The following is a 16,130-nucleotide window of genomic DNA, read 5'->3' as shown; positions in this document are numbered from 1 at the left end:
ATTATAGACCACTTGCCCACTCTCCTTTCACTTGTTCGTCTGGGGGGGGATCACGTGGCTCAGTGGGTAAGATGCTGGCTCGCTAGCCTGAAGGTCGGGTGTTCGATCCCTGCATTGGCCGAGAAAGTTCATTCAGATTTTTCGGCGTGGTTTCCCCTTGTCAGTGATGCAGGACAGAGGGCCTGACAAGGACAGCTGTCTAGTCGTTCGGATGGGACGGAAAACCGAGGCCCTGTGTACACATTAGCATGCACGTAAAAGATCCCATGGCAGTTGGAATTCGATATAAGAGTAGGCCGTAGCGCCACTGCCCGGGCAAAATTTCCCTCATAGCACACTGTATGGCGTATGCCCGTCTTCATTAGCCCAGGTTAGGAGCAGAACAGTAGGATGTTAAACCCCATTTCATTTCATTTCATTTGTTCGTCTGGGCATGACCAGTCTTCCTAAAGGTTTTTCTTGTCTCACCCGAATCTCACATGAGAGTGAGGAAAAAGATTGTCAAATCAGAGAAACAGAAAACAAAATATTTACATTTTATTTGTACAATAATATTACAATGATTACTCCTCTCCAATGATTACTCCTTCTCTCCAATGACATGTGATTCTCTTTCTGAGGTATACTGAACTGTTCCAATTTTACTATTCTCCATACGATTCTGTTCCCTAAAAATACAAACAGTGTCAATCATTTAATTAAAATACTACATACTTGATTGGGCGTTCCAGAATTGAACTCTCTCAATTCCACGGAAAGTGACAATCAAGGGATCAAGAGCATTTTTGGTCAGAAAATAACTCAACCAACCAAATTTTCCTTTTTAGTTTGCCAGACAGACCTACATCTCTAACCAGGCTTCAACAAGTGGCTGCCACACCAGATACAACCATTTAATAGGTTTTGAAAATGGCAGCAATCCATCAAGGATTACTTTTGGGTGTTACCATTTCACAGAGTTTTACCTCCACTCGACACAAACTAGGTCATTTTGGGACTAACACATGGTTCAACTTTATTTCAATATTTCACTTGCGTGTAGGGGTCTTTAGCAGTGGGAGGAAACTGGAGGACCCGGAAAAAATCCACGAGGTTGGACAGACGACCCTACTCCTTGTCACGTACAACCAGAGAATTGAAACCAATGCAGTTGACTCAATCACAGACCTTATGATACAGCGTGCCCATGCTAACCATTCGGCCATCCAATCCCCCTTGCATGATTAGAAAGATGTGTACTCAATAAATTTTTAATTTTTCAACTTACCTTTTCTTGGCAGCTTCTCGTATTTTTCTAATTTCTCGAGTATTGTGAAAGATCATTTTAGAAACATGACGATGTTTCAATATTCGTCTTACTTGTGGATGATTTCCAAATTTAGTTTTTAATTTATCGTTATACTGTAACGCTGTACTCTCTCTTGATTTTAACTGTAAACAAAAATAGCAAACATAAACAAGGGCTAAAAAGCCCCACACATAAACAAACAGAAACCCAGAAGACAAGGACACAGACAAGATATAAACAAACAGAAACCCAGAAGACAAGGACACAGACAAGATATAAACAAACAGAAACCCAGAAGACAAGGACACGGACAAGACATAACCAAACAGAAACCCAGAAGACAAGGACACGGACAAGATATAAACAGACACCCAGAAGACAAGGACACGGACAAAACATAAACAAACAGAAACCCAGAAGACAAGGACACGGACAAGACATAACCAAACAGAAACCCAGAAGACAAGGACACGGACAAGATATAAACAGACACCCAGAAGACAAGGACATGGACAAAACATAAACAAACAGAAACCCAGAAGACAACGACACAGAGAAAACATAACCAAACAGATACCCAGTAATCTATTTTCAATCATTCATATTTATGACATGACTTGATTGAAGGAGAATCCATTATCAGGTTGTATTTGTCTGTAGCTGCTTTCCATCTACTATAAATATCAAAGCCTAAGTAAATTCAGCGATTATCCTCTACCAAGTTCTTTTTCCGTTATTTAATCGCAGGCTACTGGAAATTTTATTCTTTCAATGTTGTCACACCCATCAGTTATTAGATGGACACATAAGAAGTGCTCTTTACGTCACTCGGGCAGACAGTTAAACTGACAGCCTGTCATTTAGGGATGCCCATAAATTTTGTCCTGTGGCACCCCATTGGCGTTTTTCAGGGAATCTAGTATTTTTCTAGTAAGACTGGGTATCTCTACTTTCCATATTTACAAAAATTGATAAACTTTTATTGGAAATAATTAACCGATAAATACTTTCATGGGAATGTATCTTTAATAATAACTATTAGCAACTAACCGTTCCAAGTTTTTCCCAGGCTCTAGCTTTCCATAATCTGATATTCATTTCTTCTGAACCCGACATAATATATTTATCATCTAATGACCAACATACTGTATGAACACGATGCATTCTCTTTGTATGATAGACTTCCCTGTAACATAAAAATAAAGTTTTTAAATTTTGATTTTCAGACAAAAAAATACAAGTGGCACTGATGTGTGTGTTTGATAAAAATTTGCTTGATCAAAATGAAATGGAATGGGGCTTATCATCCTACTTTTCTGCTTCATCAAGGCTAATGTAGACCGGCATATGACATACAGTGTGCTTTGTGGGAAATTTTGTCTGGCCTGCTCTTATTTCATATTTCAAATGTCAAGAATTATATTACAAACAGACCTCCGGCATGCAATACTAACAAGGGGGGAACCAACCCAGGAAGTCCTAAGGAATTTTGTCGACCAACACCAGAATCAATGCAAGCCTTCGCCTTACTTACTGGGCCACGATGACTCCCTCTGGGATCGAAAACTAGGACCACCACCTGGTTAGTGAGCCAATGCCTTACTCACTGAGACATAGCGGCTCCTTATTTACTTTATAACGATGAGAGTTGAAATGTTGCATGTTGATAAACCAGTTATTGTTATTCCAGATGTAAGTTTCAGTGTTTTTACTAAATGCCATTCAAAGAAGGTATTTTTGAATATTAAAAAACAAGAAGCGAGAGAGAGAGAAATGAGGTTCAACGTCCACTCGACACAAACTAGATCATTTCGGGACAAACATATGGTTTAATTTTATTTCAATAATTTGCTTGCACGTAGGGGTCTTTAGAAGTGGGAGGAAAACAGAGGACCCAGAGAAAACCCACAAGGTTGGACAGGCGATCCTACTCCTTGTCACAAAGGGGGAATCGAAACCACGCCAGTTGACTCAATGATAGACCTTGTGATACAACGCGCATGCGCTAACAACTCGGCCATCTACCACCCACCCCCACAGAAACAAGAAGCCATGCAGATTTATAATTCTGTTTGGGCTTTCAATAAACTTTATTTCAATAACAAAATATAGATTTACCTGCTGTGACCTTGATCTAGTTTAAATATACGTAAACAGTGATCGTAACCAGCGGTAACAAACTCTTTACCAGTTGGTGAATAATCTACATCCATTACTGTTTAATATCAAAATAATATAATTATAATTTAATTATTTCATATGTTTTAACAAAATCATAAAATTCATACATTTTAACAAAATCACTGAATTCGTACGTTTTAACAACATAAAACACCAAAATCACTTAATTTATACACTTTAACAATATTGAGATAATGTTTTTATGCACAATATCAAATTAATATTCACTTCAAAATATTGCCAGCCGGTCATATCTCCAACCCTGGCAAATATGACCGCAATACATATTATGTATGTATCATAATAAAATGAAACAATTGAATGCATATCGAAATGAATGTTTAGATTTTATCGGACTTTACACATGGTCATTATCTGGCACTTGTCAGAGACCTTATTGCTATAGAGCCATATGATTATGTTTTCTTTTCAAATTAATAAAATATTTGTACCTGCGGCAACATGATCTCTATGTACATTGAGTGGTATAGATAATTTCCTCATATCAAACGTATAACAACTGAAATAGAAACAAATAACATTGAAATATAACAATATATGAGAGAGAGAGAGTATTTATCTCAACTGAACCCTGACATTTTGGTTAATCGTTATTCAATGTTAATCAAAAGTAATTAATCCTATTGATCAGTTTTTTTTCCCATAGAAAATATTTAATATGTAAATCAAATTAAATATAGAAAAATATTTAAAGATACATTATGGGAAATTAGATAAAGAGCTGGCAGATCTCACTATAATAATAGTTAAAAACTAGATAATGTAAAGGGAATTTGCTGAAAATTTCAGTCAAATTGATCCACCCTGAACAGGGAATTGGTAAGATAAAAAACATAGTCTCGATTATCCATTTCATGATAAAATCATGAATGAAAGTTGAGCAGCAAATCAGATCCTAATCCAGTAAATATCGCAGGCTAGCGATGACATCAAGAGTTGATTATGGTCTGGATAAGTTAATTAATGTCTAATTAATAATTTAGATAACATTTCAGGCCTAAAGAAAGACCTGCAATAGACAGATTTAGCTCTTGCATAATGTATGTTTAATAATTGAGTGGAATTAACATTGTACAGGGCTCAAAATTCACGAGAGCCATCGGGGCCATTGCTGTCGTAAGCCTAGCAATGGCCTTCGATAGCTTTTACATCGAGGGCCAAAAATTGCTCTTGTAAATTGCGGAAAAAAATCGATAAAAATACTAGAGCCATTGGCCGTAGAATTACCCTAAATGGCAGTCGATGGCACCTATATCGGAAGCCAAAATAAATGAAAAAGTTCACGTATGATATGCATTTTCCCGTAAAACTTGGCTGATCTAAAAACCTCCCACGATTAATTTTTTCTTATGCACTGCTTTTCGTAGTTTACCCCCTCCACAGATGCCTGTAACACGTAACAGTCTTATTATGCAAGACTACGATAAGCAGACCAAGCAGACGTTAGTCAAGTCTTTTGTGATAAACAAGGCTACGGTTCAAGACAGTGCTTGATAATCAGAGCTAGTAATAGAAAGTGAAATTGCGGACAGTGATGGAGATAATTTTGATAATTTGATTCTCTCTTCTCAGTCTGAATAATGATGACTTTTGTTATTTTAGACTATTTTATTTACAGGCATCTGCAAACAGTTGTGCTTAAAAAAAAAAAATAATTGTAGGAGGTTAAACACATAATGTAATACAGTAATTTAGAAGTTTGAGACAAAAAATATCTAGACTTAGATAAGCTTTTAATTTCAGTGTTTGCCAAGGACTAAATATATTTATAAACATCTTTTTCAGTTTGTCATGATTAACCTGTCCACGTTTTATTAAATGAATATGAAAAATGAAAGACTATTTATTTTTAAAATGTCCAGCAAAAATGGCCCTCGATAATTTCTAAATTGAAAAAATGGCCTTGGTGTTGAACAAAATGGCCTTAGAGAGGCTTCACTGTCTGAGGCCATTTTTTGAAAAATGGCCTTAGATACAGGTTAGCGAATTTTGAGTCCTGCATTGTATGATAAACACACAGTATGATCACATTCTATGTGCCTCATGTTCTGTGCATGATCGATCAACCTAAAGAAAAGTTTCTACACTCATTTAAAGCCATAAAACAAAACACTGAACCATGTTTTAATCAGTTATGGTGATACAGTATTTTTTCTTTTTAAATTAAGCCTAGTGTAAATTAAATGAAATAGGGTTTAACGTCCAACTCTTCTGCTCCGAACTGGGTTAATGAAGACGGGCATACGCCATACAGTGTGCTATGACTGAGGGAAATTTTGCCCAGACAGTGGCACTAAGGCCTATTCTTATATCGAATTCCAACTGTCAAGGGATCATTACGTGTTTAACGTCCAACTGTTCTGCTCCGAACTGGGTTAATGAAGACGGGCATACGCCATACAGTGTGCTATGACTAAAGGAAATTTTGCCCAGACAATGGCACTAAGGCCTATTCTTATATCGAATTCCAACTGTCAAGGGATCATTACGTGCACACCAATGTGTACACAGGACCTCAGTTTTCCGTCCCATCCGAACAACTAGACAGCTATCCTTGTCAGGCCCTCCGTCCTGCATAACTGACAAGGGTGGAACCACACCGGAAATAAGCCTAGTGTAGAAGAGCGATTGATCCACTACAGATGTTTGGCAGATCATACATCAAACATAGCAGAATGGTTAGTTCTATTTCATAAGGTCAACTTCAAGTTTGGTCAAAGGTCACGAGATGTAAACAGAGCTAGCAATAATCTCAACTCTAACCCTAACCCCTGGACCTAGCCCTAATGCTTACCCTAACCCACAATCTTGCCAACAATCACATGCCCTAACCTTACATCTCAGCAACCTTGATAGAATCTTGAGTTGCCTTTAAGAATAAGATCTCGTCATAGCAGAATGTAGTTGTACTTAACGTTGTTACAGGTGAAAAAAAATGTTTGCTGAAGCCAAGAACATATATATACCAATATAAATAGTATGCATTATAAATTTAGACTTACTTATAATCTTCATTAGCAACAGTAAATATAAAAGCCTCCATAGGATTCCATGATATAGCATTGCTACGTAATTTTAAAATAACTTTTCTGAGTGGCGTGGAACCTCGCATGTCATATAATAATATACTTCGATCTGATGCTGCTGCTCCCAATATATTCGTCTGAAATGAAACACCACATACATGCATTTAAAGTATGTTTTCAACATTATTTAGGACAGTGATGGTAAACCTATCTGATGTTTTCGCAGAGACATGCTGTGACATTTCTAGTGAGATTTGAAGGAGTGTATGCTTTAGATCTAGATCTTATAATAATAATAATTAATTTATATAGCGCCAACAATTCAACTAGCGAGCTGCTCTCGGCCCCTTACATAAGTACAACTAATACAAAATTACAACAATCACAAAACATTAATCCATAAAAAAGACATAAACAAAAAAAGAGAACATTAATTTAGTACACATGGTAAAAGTCGGCCACAAACACAGCTAGAACCGTATTTAATCAGTTGTATATTTGATTAAAAAGTTTGGTTTTGAGATAATATAATTTGCACTTTTGGTTTCGTTTGATATTGAATTCCATAACTTCGGAGCACCAACTGAGAAAAATCTATTCTTGCTATAATAGCTCAAAAATAGATAATGAAAGTATTGACAATTTCATTCAAATTACTTCATTCTTGGCCAAATTATCACTGTTTGTAGTTTTGAGAAGATGTGAGCATTGTGGTAACCAGTGCACTGGTACATTCGAGACTTAACCCCGCTTTCCCATTTTTAAATTAAATTTTCAAATAGCGAACCACTCTAATCTAGTTAAAATCTTGAGTATCCGATGCCATCGAGAGTTGATTATGGTCTTGTTTTGTTAATAAATGTCTAATTAAAAAAGTATATAACATTTCAGGTCTAAAGAAAGACCTGCAATAGGCAGATTTAGCTCTTGCATAATGTATGTTTAATTAAGAGGTCGTCTGATTGTGATCGAAGGGTTCTGCAAGGGTTATTGGTGTTGAGAAGGTCTCTAAGGTATTGACGTGAAGAATTGTCATTTAGAGCAGAATACGTAATACTATTTTAAAACTGATACAGTGACAGACTGGAAGCCAATGAAGATATTTCAGAATTGGTGTCATACATTCATTTGGTCTAGTCTTGGTTACGATCCAGGCTGCTTTAATTTGAAGTTTTGGAAGTCGTTTAATTTTATTTCCAGGTAGGTAGTACAAAAGTAAATTACAGTAGTCGAGTCTTGATGTAACCTGTCTTTATATCTGTCATTGAGTCAAGTGTTGAAGTTTTGATCTCCATCTTTACATGTTAGTCCCAAAATGACCAGGTTAGTGTTGACTAGACATTACATTTATCTTTTTGTTTCATTTTTCTCATTAGCAATTAAAAACAGGGCTTTATTTTGAGGTCATATAGCCATGGTCCTCCATTTTTTATATACCATTTTGCAGTAGTATACTAAATTAGTACTTACTTCGACAGGGTTGAATTTAACATGATGTATGGAGTCGACACCCCATGTAAAATATCGGATAGGTTCTGTTCTTTCTTCATCCCAGATATTAACACCAACACCACATGTAGCGAAAAAATTATCTTTACCATGATGATCTATATCTTGAAATACACTCTATAAAAATATGGTTATTAATATATTGTAATTCATTAACCCTTAACCGGTCATTGTCGACTATAGTCACCACAACGTCATACAGCTAAGTGGTCACGGTCAGCAAGAACCTTTTTGATAAGCTGCATTCTAGTATTTAGTTTCGAAATTAATTGATATGGCCACGCATGCGTGTCAGACAGGAACTTGTCTTGTCAAGGGCATTATAAAAAACATGTCTTTGTTCAACAATTTTTGACGAAAAACGTAATTTAACGATGTCGGGAACGTTAAAGACGCTCGAAGTGGTTGAAATACTTATGAATGATTCCGACTCGGATTATATCGATGACACCGATTCTGAAGACAATATTTCTGATGATTTGCAAATAATAGATCAACTTATCCCCTTCGACTTTTTTATTGGTGTCAGCCTTTATTTAGCCTGACCACTTGACTTCATGACGTCAAAATGATGTCGACCGGTTAAGGGTTAATACATGTATGTTTATTGTATACATTCCACTTCAAAGAAATCCATAGTTTGTTGCTAGCATGTCAATCTAAGCTACTTTATGGGGGGGGGGGGGAATTTTTGGTCATAAAGATATGCCGTTTATTCGGTCTTTTTAAAACAATAATAGGGCAGCCGGATGGCTCAATGGTTAGCATGTGCGTGCTGTATCACAAGGTCTGTCATTGACATGAGTCAACTGGCGTGGTTTCGATTCCCCAGGTGTGTACGGGACAAGGAGTAGGGTCGCCTGTTCAACCTCGTGGAATTTCTCTGGGTCCTCTGGTTTACTCCCACTGCTAAAGCAAATTATTGAAATAAAATTGATCCATATGTTAGTCCCGAAATGACCTAGTTTCTGTTGAGTGTATGTTAAACCCCATTTCTCTCTCTCTCTAAAACAATAATAACTTATTTGTCTCTGGTTATGTGTAATTGTCAGGTAGAATATAAACATGAAAGCAGATTTTCTGTCTACTGTTTCTCAATTTACAACTGTCAAGGATTCTTTTATGAGCACACCAATGTGTACACAAGTGGCCCTCAGATGTCTGTCCCATCCGAAAGGCCAGATGAACTTTCCTTATTAGCCCACAGATGAAGGTCGGTTTGAAAAATCACTTTTAAAATAATGTTTTTTGATTTCTTTCTACATTCAAATGAACTTTAATTTTTCTTGTGAACATACAATCAATCCCGTTCCAATGGTCACTTGTATTCTGCGACAAAAATTCCCCAAGTTTTTTTTAAGTCCACACATTCCCATAATAAAATGGAGTTTCATGTTGTACACTTCTACACCAACCCGCCAGTTACCAAAGACCACTTCACCTAAAAAAAACCATCTACACCAAGCTTCAATATTCTATGTCGATAATAAGCAGATTTATTGTGTTCCAAAAGGCATGACACTAAACAAATCTATATTCCTCTTACCCGTCCTAATATTGTACTTTTAGGTTGATCCTGTAAATCACCATCAACTGTTATATTCCATTGTTTAATCTGTTTATCAGCTCCAACCTGTAAGAGAAATAATTATGTTATAGAAAAACAACAAGGTTAGGTAGATAGACAGGGTTTACACTGGGTAACTAGCTGAGCCAAGGTGGCTCCCTATAATATAATATATGTATATTATTATAAGACTTACAGAAAAGATATATTCTCCATTTGGATGTCCACAAACACCATTAACTAAACCGTCATGAGCTTGTACACTTTTAACACAGTTTCTTTTAGTTATATTCCACACTCTAACCTACAAAAATATAATATAGTAATCATTAATATAACACTTTAAAAATATAATACATACAGTAATTATTATTAATACTTTTATACTAATACACCAATTATCAAAACGAAATGAAATGGGGTTTAACATCTTACTGTTCTGCTCCCACTGGGCTAATGAAGAAGGGCATCTGCCATACAGTGTGCTATGAGGGAAATTTTGCCCGGGCAGCAGCACTATGGCCTAGTCTTATATCAAATTCCAACTGCCAAGGGATCTTTTACATGTAGGACACAGGACCTCGGTTTTTCGTTACATCTGAGGGACTAGACAGCTGTCCTTGGCAGGCCCTCTGTCCTGCACCAATGACAAGATGAAAACATGTCGGAAAATCCTGATGAACTTTCTTGGCCAATGCAGAGATCAAACACGTGACCTTCAGGCTAGAGGTTTAACATCCACTCGACACAAACTAGGTCATTTCAGGACTCAACTTCATTTTAAAAATTTGCTTGCATGTAGGGGTTTTTACTAGTGGGAGGAAAACGGAGGACCCAGACATACCCACAAGGTTGGACAGGCAAGCCTACTCCTTCTCACGTAAAAGCGAAGAATCGAGTATTGACTAGAAGGAAAATATTCAATACTCATTACAATGTCATCCATCCACTTGTCGTAGATAATTATATTAAAATCTCACCTCGCCATCATAAGCACCAGATAATAATAATGAAAGACTAGTTGGATGTTTTCTGATGACGCTGACACTATCTCTGTGACCATCTAGTGAGCCAAGAAATGGCTTTGCGAATACTCTCTCTAACTTGGCTGCATTCAAAGCTCTAACATATTCCCTTGGTGCTTCAAATGGATGAAGTTTAGGATCATAATTTCTTGGAACTAAAATACAAGATACAATGAAAAAGGTAAATGCACATTCACATGGAATGAGGTTTAATACAATACTTCAGTCATTAGAATATGACATATGTTTACACCAAGTTTAACTTGTATTCCATATAACTGTGTTGATGTGTCAGTTTGGCTACAATTTGTAACTTACAAATGCTGCAATTGAAACATTTTGACTTTTAGATCATCAAGCAAGCCACCAGGGGCAGAGCTGCAAGTGTGTTCTGCTACGGTACCTTTGTCAAAGGTTTATTTGAAAACAAAAGCAGTGGATTTAATTCCAGTGCCATATTTGATTCATCCTAATATAATATTTGGTTCATCCTGAATTATGTATTTTATACAAGTTGGGATTAATTAAATGTTCGTGCTAGAAATAAAGATGTACTAAATTAATGATTTAACATGCTGCATGACACTAGGTAGACAGATTTGAGACCTAGTTTATATTATTCGGAATTCCATGAAACAGAGAATGAGAGATGAGGGTGGAATATTGACCAGCACTTTGTAGGAATCAAGACTTTGTCTTTGTTTTTCTTTTGGAATCTTAAAATTTTAAAATATTACTGTTAGTGATGCATATGTAATTATTTATTAGGCATTTGTAGGCCTATTTGAGTATAATCACTATCATCAGTATTTGAAATATTTGATTTTTGCGATTAAAATTAAATTATACAATAAAGAAGTGAAATCTAAAGTTTGAGCTACCTTTGTGAATATCTCTTTTCGTTTCTCTCAAAAAATCATCTGGATTTCTACTCAAGCATTTGATCTTCATTTTAATTCATCTAAAACGTTGGTCAAGTTAATAATATGATCGATGATAAATGTAAATAAAAACACGTTTTACTCGGCCATGCTGAAAAGGGGGATAACTCTATAAGAAAAAGCCAACTCGATCAGTAAGTCTTTCAAAGCTCTGTTTCTGGTTCGTTCATTAGGTTCGAACGACCGTAAGTTCCGTGGAACTAAATACGGACTTACGATGCAGTGTGCGCTACATGATACGAATTTGTCCCAGACAGTGGCACTAATACTACCTACCTCGAATTCCAACTGTCTAGGGCTATTTTACCTTTTACGTGCACGCCAATGTTTACACGTGACCTCGACTCGTCGTCCCTTCTGAAGGACTAGAGACATGTCCTTGTCAGACTCCACATCCAGCACTACCCAGAAACCACGTCGGAAAATTCTGAGAAATGTTTTCGGCCAACACTCAATGGAAGATTTTTTATATGCACGCATTAAACCATTCGGTCACCAACCCCTTCTAAAGTTTAGCAAGTCAGATAGAAAATAATGATAGCTCCATCATAAGACTCTGGGCCACGTCGTCTTCCTTCGAAAATTTCAGAAGCCGCTCCTATAGGCTACAACCCCTTCACCCAGTCTTTAATTTATGAAGTGCATGAACGAATAGTGTAAGTAGGAGGACTATATTGACTAAAAGTTCTTCGTGCTCCGACTTAATAGGCCCTATTTAGACACCCACCCCTAGCTACAATATTGTACCCACCTCCTGTCTTTTTCGAGGCTAGAATGTATACGCTATTCAAAGCTTTGCGCGAGTAAAATTAGGTTCGGTTGAACATTTTCAACACATATCACCAGAGTTTGCTTGGAAATATATGTTACAAATAGTGAAGAGTGTAACACTGAAATCTTAATTCTATCTTACCGAACAGTTTTTCTGTATTTTCGAGTGACATGAAATCACATAATTCTGGTTCGGCAGCCGTTTTAAAATGAAGAGAAATTGTGCATATATAATTATATAGCAGTTGGGTTTAATCAAATCATACAATTATACGATAAGGTTTTACCTTTATTTCAATGGGAATTGGTTTAATATATGTTAAGCTATAGTACAGTTTGGGGTCTGTATAATTGGAAAGTTATAGGTCAGTGACTTTTTTGTAGTCAAATAACTGCAAAACTTGCTCAAAGGAAGGCCTTAGGACGATCCACTACTGTGGCTTGAGCAAAACGGAAGACATCAGTAGTGGCTGAAGCAAGACGGAAGACACCAGTAGTGGAACCATTTCTAACCCCACCCCACGCTCTCCCAACATTGCAAAAGATCTAGAAAGCTTTTAAAGACATAGTCCTACTTTTATTTTAAAAAAGTATATTTTTCATATAGCGCCAAGTTGCTATGGTAAAGTATGCTTCCAATCACGTCCGCTTTATTAGTCTCTTGAACAATCGCCATGACGTCATTACTGTTTATTTCTCAGTTTGAGCGTAAAACAGAGAGAAGGTAAGAATAATATTTCTTGTTGTTATTTGGTTTCTATTTGAAATTTTTCAATGTAAAATAGATTCTAGTCACTTTCTTTTTAATTTTAATTTACTTGCATCGGCTACATTTATAAACTTAATTGGAGCCCCGGTAAGGTCACGTGTACAAAATGTTGTGCACGTAAAAGACTTGACAATGACTGTTGCCTGAGTTGGAATTCGATATAGCCCTAAGAGTAGACCGTAGCTCCGATGTCCGGGAAAAATGCCGTCTTCTTTAACCCAGTCGGAGCAAAACTGTTGGACGGTAAACCCCATTTTATTTAAGTTTATTAATTAGGCGGAACTTAAAATATGTGTTAAATATCAAAATATCTTAGATGAGTTCGATTTTCGTGCGAATCGGACAGCAACTTCTTTGGTACGACCCCTGCTTTTTAAGCAAACGTTTGTGAGCTTCCTAGTGAGACGAATGAGGAACACAAGTATGGAAGGGTATCGCTGCCAATATTAAATGCTCTGCGTAGTCTGCGACAATGTCGTTTCCATGGATATTATGTAAAAAGTACAATGTAAAATGTAATACCGGTAATGATAAAGTCAAAATACCTCTAAGGCAAGAGATAAATGCCAAACTTCAAATGTTAAGTGTCAAATGACAAATGTTTTGCTGGAAAATGCTGTTTTTTGACGTGTCTACATTTTACATTTCTCTCATTATATTTTACATTTGCGCTCTGCCACATCTGATTTGTCCTTCACGATTTCTGCATAGCATCTTTCGCGCACCATCAATTTTTATATGCAAATGTAGGATATCACGTGATTTATTAACATATACGGAAACCTGGCACACTATCAGCCAGCACACTATAAGGATATTCATCGCGCGATAACAGGAAATCAAGCTGGCATCCTATAAGGAATTATCTGGACGACCTTGCGTAATCATGAATGTGCTGGAAATAATTGATACATACAAAGGGCCATAGAAACAACAGTAATTTATAACACGATAACTGGAATTTCGTATTAATACCCTATTTTGACATTTTAAGCACTCCACCAACCCTTCTATAAACAGAGTTGAGTACAGCCTAATTATCCGTTAAAAAACAATATATACTATTCAAAAAAAGTAGGGGATATTTGATTTTTAAGTGTTATTAAAGTCACCTAATGAAACTGACGAAGAAACAAATGACAAAATGAAATGAAGTTCACATTCATCGATTTATTCCAAATGATCGTTAGACTAAGTAAGGCACAGACTGACCATTATAAGGGTAAAATGATACCCGGGGTCAAACAGCAAAGTTACCACAGCATCACAACCAAGTCAGTAACGGGTAAATCCTCCTCTGTTTGCCAAACAAGCATTGATCCGACGTGGCATACTCCTAATGAGACGTCTAAGGTCATTTTGGTCCAGATTGTCCCATTCCTGTTGCAACGCAGCAGCAAGTTCTTGGACATTGGCAGGACGTTGTTGACGTTGACGTAACCTCTGTCCAAGCATGTCCCAGACATGCTCGATGGGGGAGAGGTCGGGACTCAGTGCTGGCCAAGGTAATGTGGTGATGTTCTGTTGTTGGAGGTAACCTGTAACGATTCTGGCCCTGTGACATCTTGCGTTGTCATCCTGGAAGATGAAACGGCGGCCATGACGTCGTGCGAACGGCACAACATGGACTGCCAAGATGTTGTCCCGGTAGTACTGGCCTGTAACACGCCCTGCAACAACATGTAAAGCCGTTCTTCCAGCAACAGTGATGCCTCCCCACACCATAACAGAACCACCCCCAAATCGATCATGTCTGATGACGTTAACGTCTTGGAAGAGCTCGTTTCGACGACGCCACACCCTCCTACGTCTGTCCAAAAAATCAACAGTGAACCATGACTCATCTGAAAACATCACATTGCTCCAGCGTCGATTATCCCAGTGTTGACGATCCCTACACCAACGACGTCTTGCCTGAATGTGATGATCTCTCAAACAAGGGATCACGCGAGGACGTCGGGCGCGAAGGTGACCCCTATGCAGTCGATTCCGAATCGTCTGGCCACTCACTCTCACACCAGTGTCTGTTTGAAGACGAGCGCTGATCTGATTTGCTGTGATGACACGATTTCTCAAGGCCAAGGTACGGATAAATCGATCCTGGGCTTGAGTTGTCGCCCTTGGTCGACCTGAGCGTGGTCTGTCCTGTACAGATTGTGTATCACGGTATCTGGACCATAGCCTGCTTATGACAGACTGAGAAACATTCATCGTCCGCGCCACAACCGCCTGTGTTGTGCCGATCTGTAGCATGCCAAGGGCACGTAACCTTTCATTTTGGGTAAGCCGACGCATATCAAAATTTGTTTTCTGGTCACTAAAACAATTAAACTGATGTTTCCACCCTGGAATTCAATGCCACAATGACTGTAACATTCAAAGTCAGAGTCGTGCAAATCTTGGGTTGGACCCCCATGATGATCCCAAGCATCACCTGCATTCCATGCGGTAGCTATTGGTGCGTTTGGGCGTCACATGTAACTGGAAATGTTTCTTCTGTTAGGTTCTATAGTGACTTTTTTCGTAGTCATTTGCATATTTTAGTATTATGCCCCCAAAATCAAATATCCCCTACTTTTTTTGAATAGTATATAAGCATTGCGCCCAATAAATAAATAATATACTTAAAGAGAGAAATGACTATACATCTTTTAGTATGGACATACAGTTAATTGATGATTGAAATAAGTGATCCCACAACGTGAAGTCAAAGAAAGTTCTAGACCAGTGGTTCTCAATCTTTTTTTGCCAACGACACACCTTGGAACATATGAAAAAATAGCGGCACAACTGGCTAAATATGAAATATATTTGAATTTTGCAAAATAAAAACTAAATTCAAGATACGGGGCTTAATCGAAAATTATGTATGTCCTTACTAAAAAATGTTTTTGTTAGGCACCATGTGTATAATTGTTTTTTATAAATGGAACAAAGTTAATTAGGCTGTACTCAACTCTCTTTATAGAAGGGATGGGTGGAGTGTTTAAAATGTCAAAATACGGGTATTAATACGAAATTCCAGTTACAGT

At 37.3% G+C, this 16,130-nt stretch overlaps 1 protein-coding gene across 1 annotated transcript; it reads right to left on the bottom strand.

The window, feature by feature from the left end:
- Positions 1-524: 524 nt before the first annotated feature.
- LOC126811027 (DDB1- and CUL4-associated factor 13) lies at positions 525-11,654 on the bottom strand. The gene is made up of 11 exons (XM_050536501.2): positions 11,499-11,654; positions 10,573-10,772; positions 9,789-9,896; positions 9,572-9,658; positions 7,987-8,142; positions 6,493-6,653; positions 3,922-3,989; positions 3,407-3,503; positions 2,339-2,474; positions 1,268-1,431; positions 525-668 (listed from the first exon to the last, which is right to left on the bottom strand). The coding sequence occupies exons 1-11, from the start codon at positions 11,566-11,568 to the stop codon at positions 581-583; spliced, it is 1,335 nt and encodes a 444-aa protein (XP_050392458.2). The 5' UTR covers positions 11,569-11,654; the 3' UTR covers positions 525-580.
- Positions 11,655-16,130: the final 4,476 nt, after the last annotated feature.

This window comes from Patella vulgata, chromosome 1 (assembly GCF_932274485.2).
Source record: "Patella vulgata chromosome 1, xgPatVulg1.2, whole genome shotgun sequence".
Classification (NCBI taxonomy): Eukaryota; Metazoa; Mollusca; class Gastropoda; family Patellidae; genus Patella; species Patella vulgata.
The sequence above is the reverse complement of the archived record's forward strand: the minus strand, read 5'-3'. Positions and strand labels throughout refer to the sequence as shown.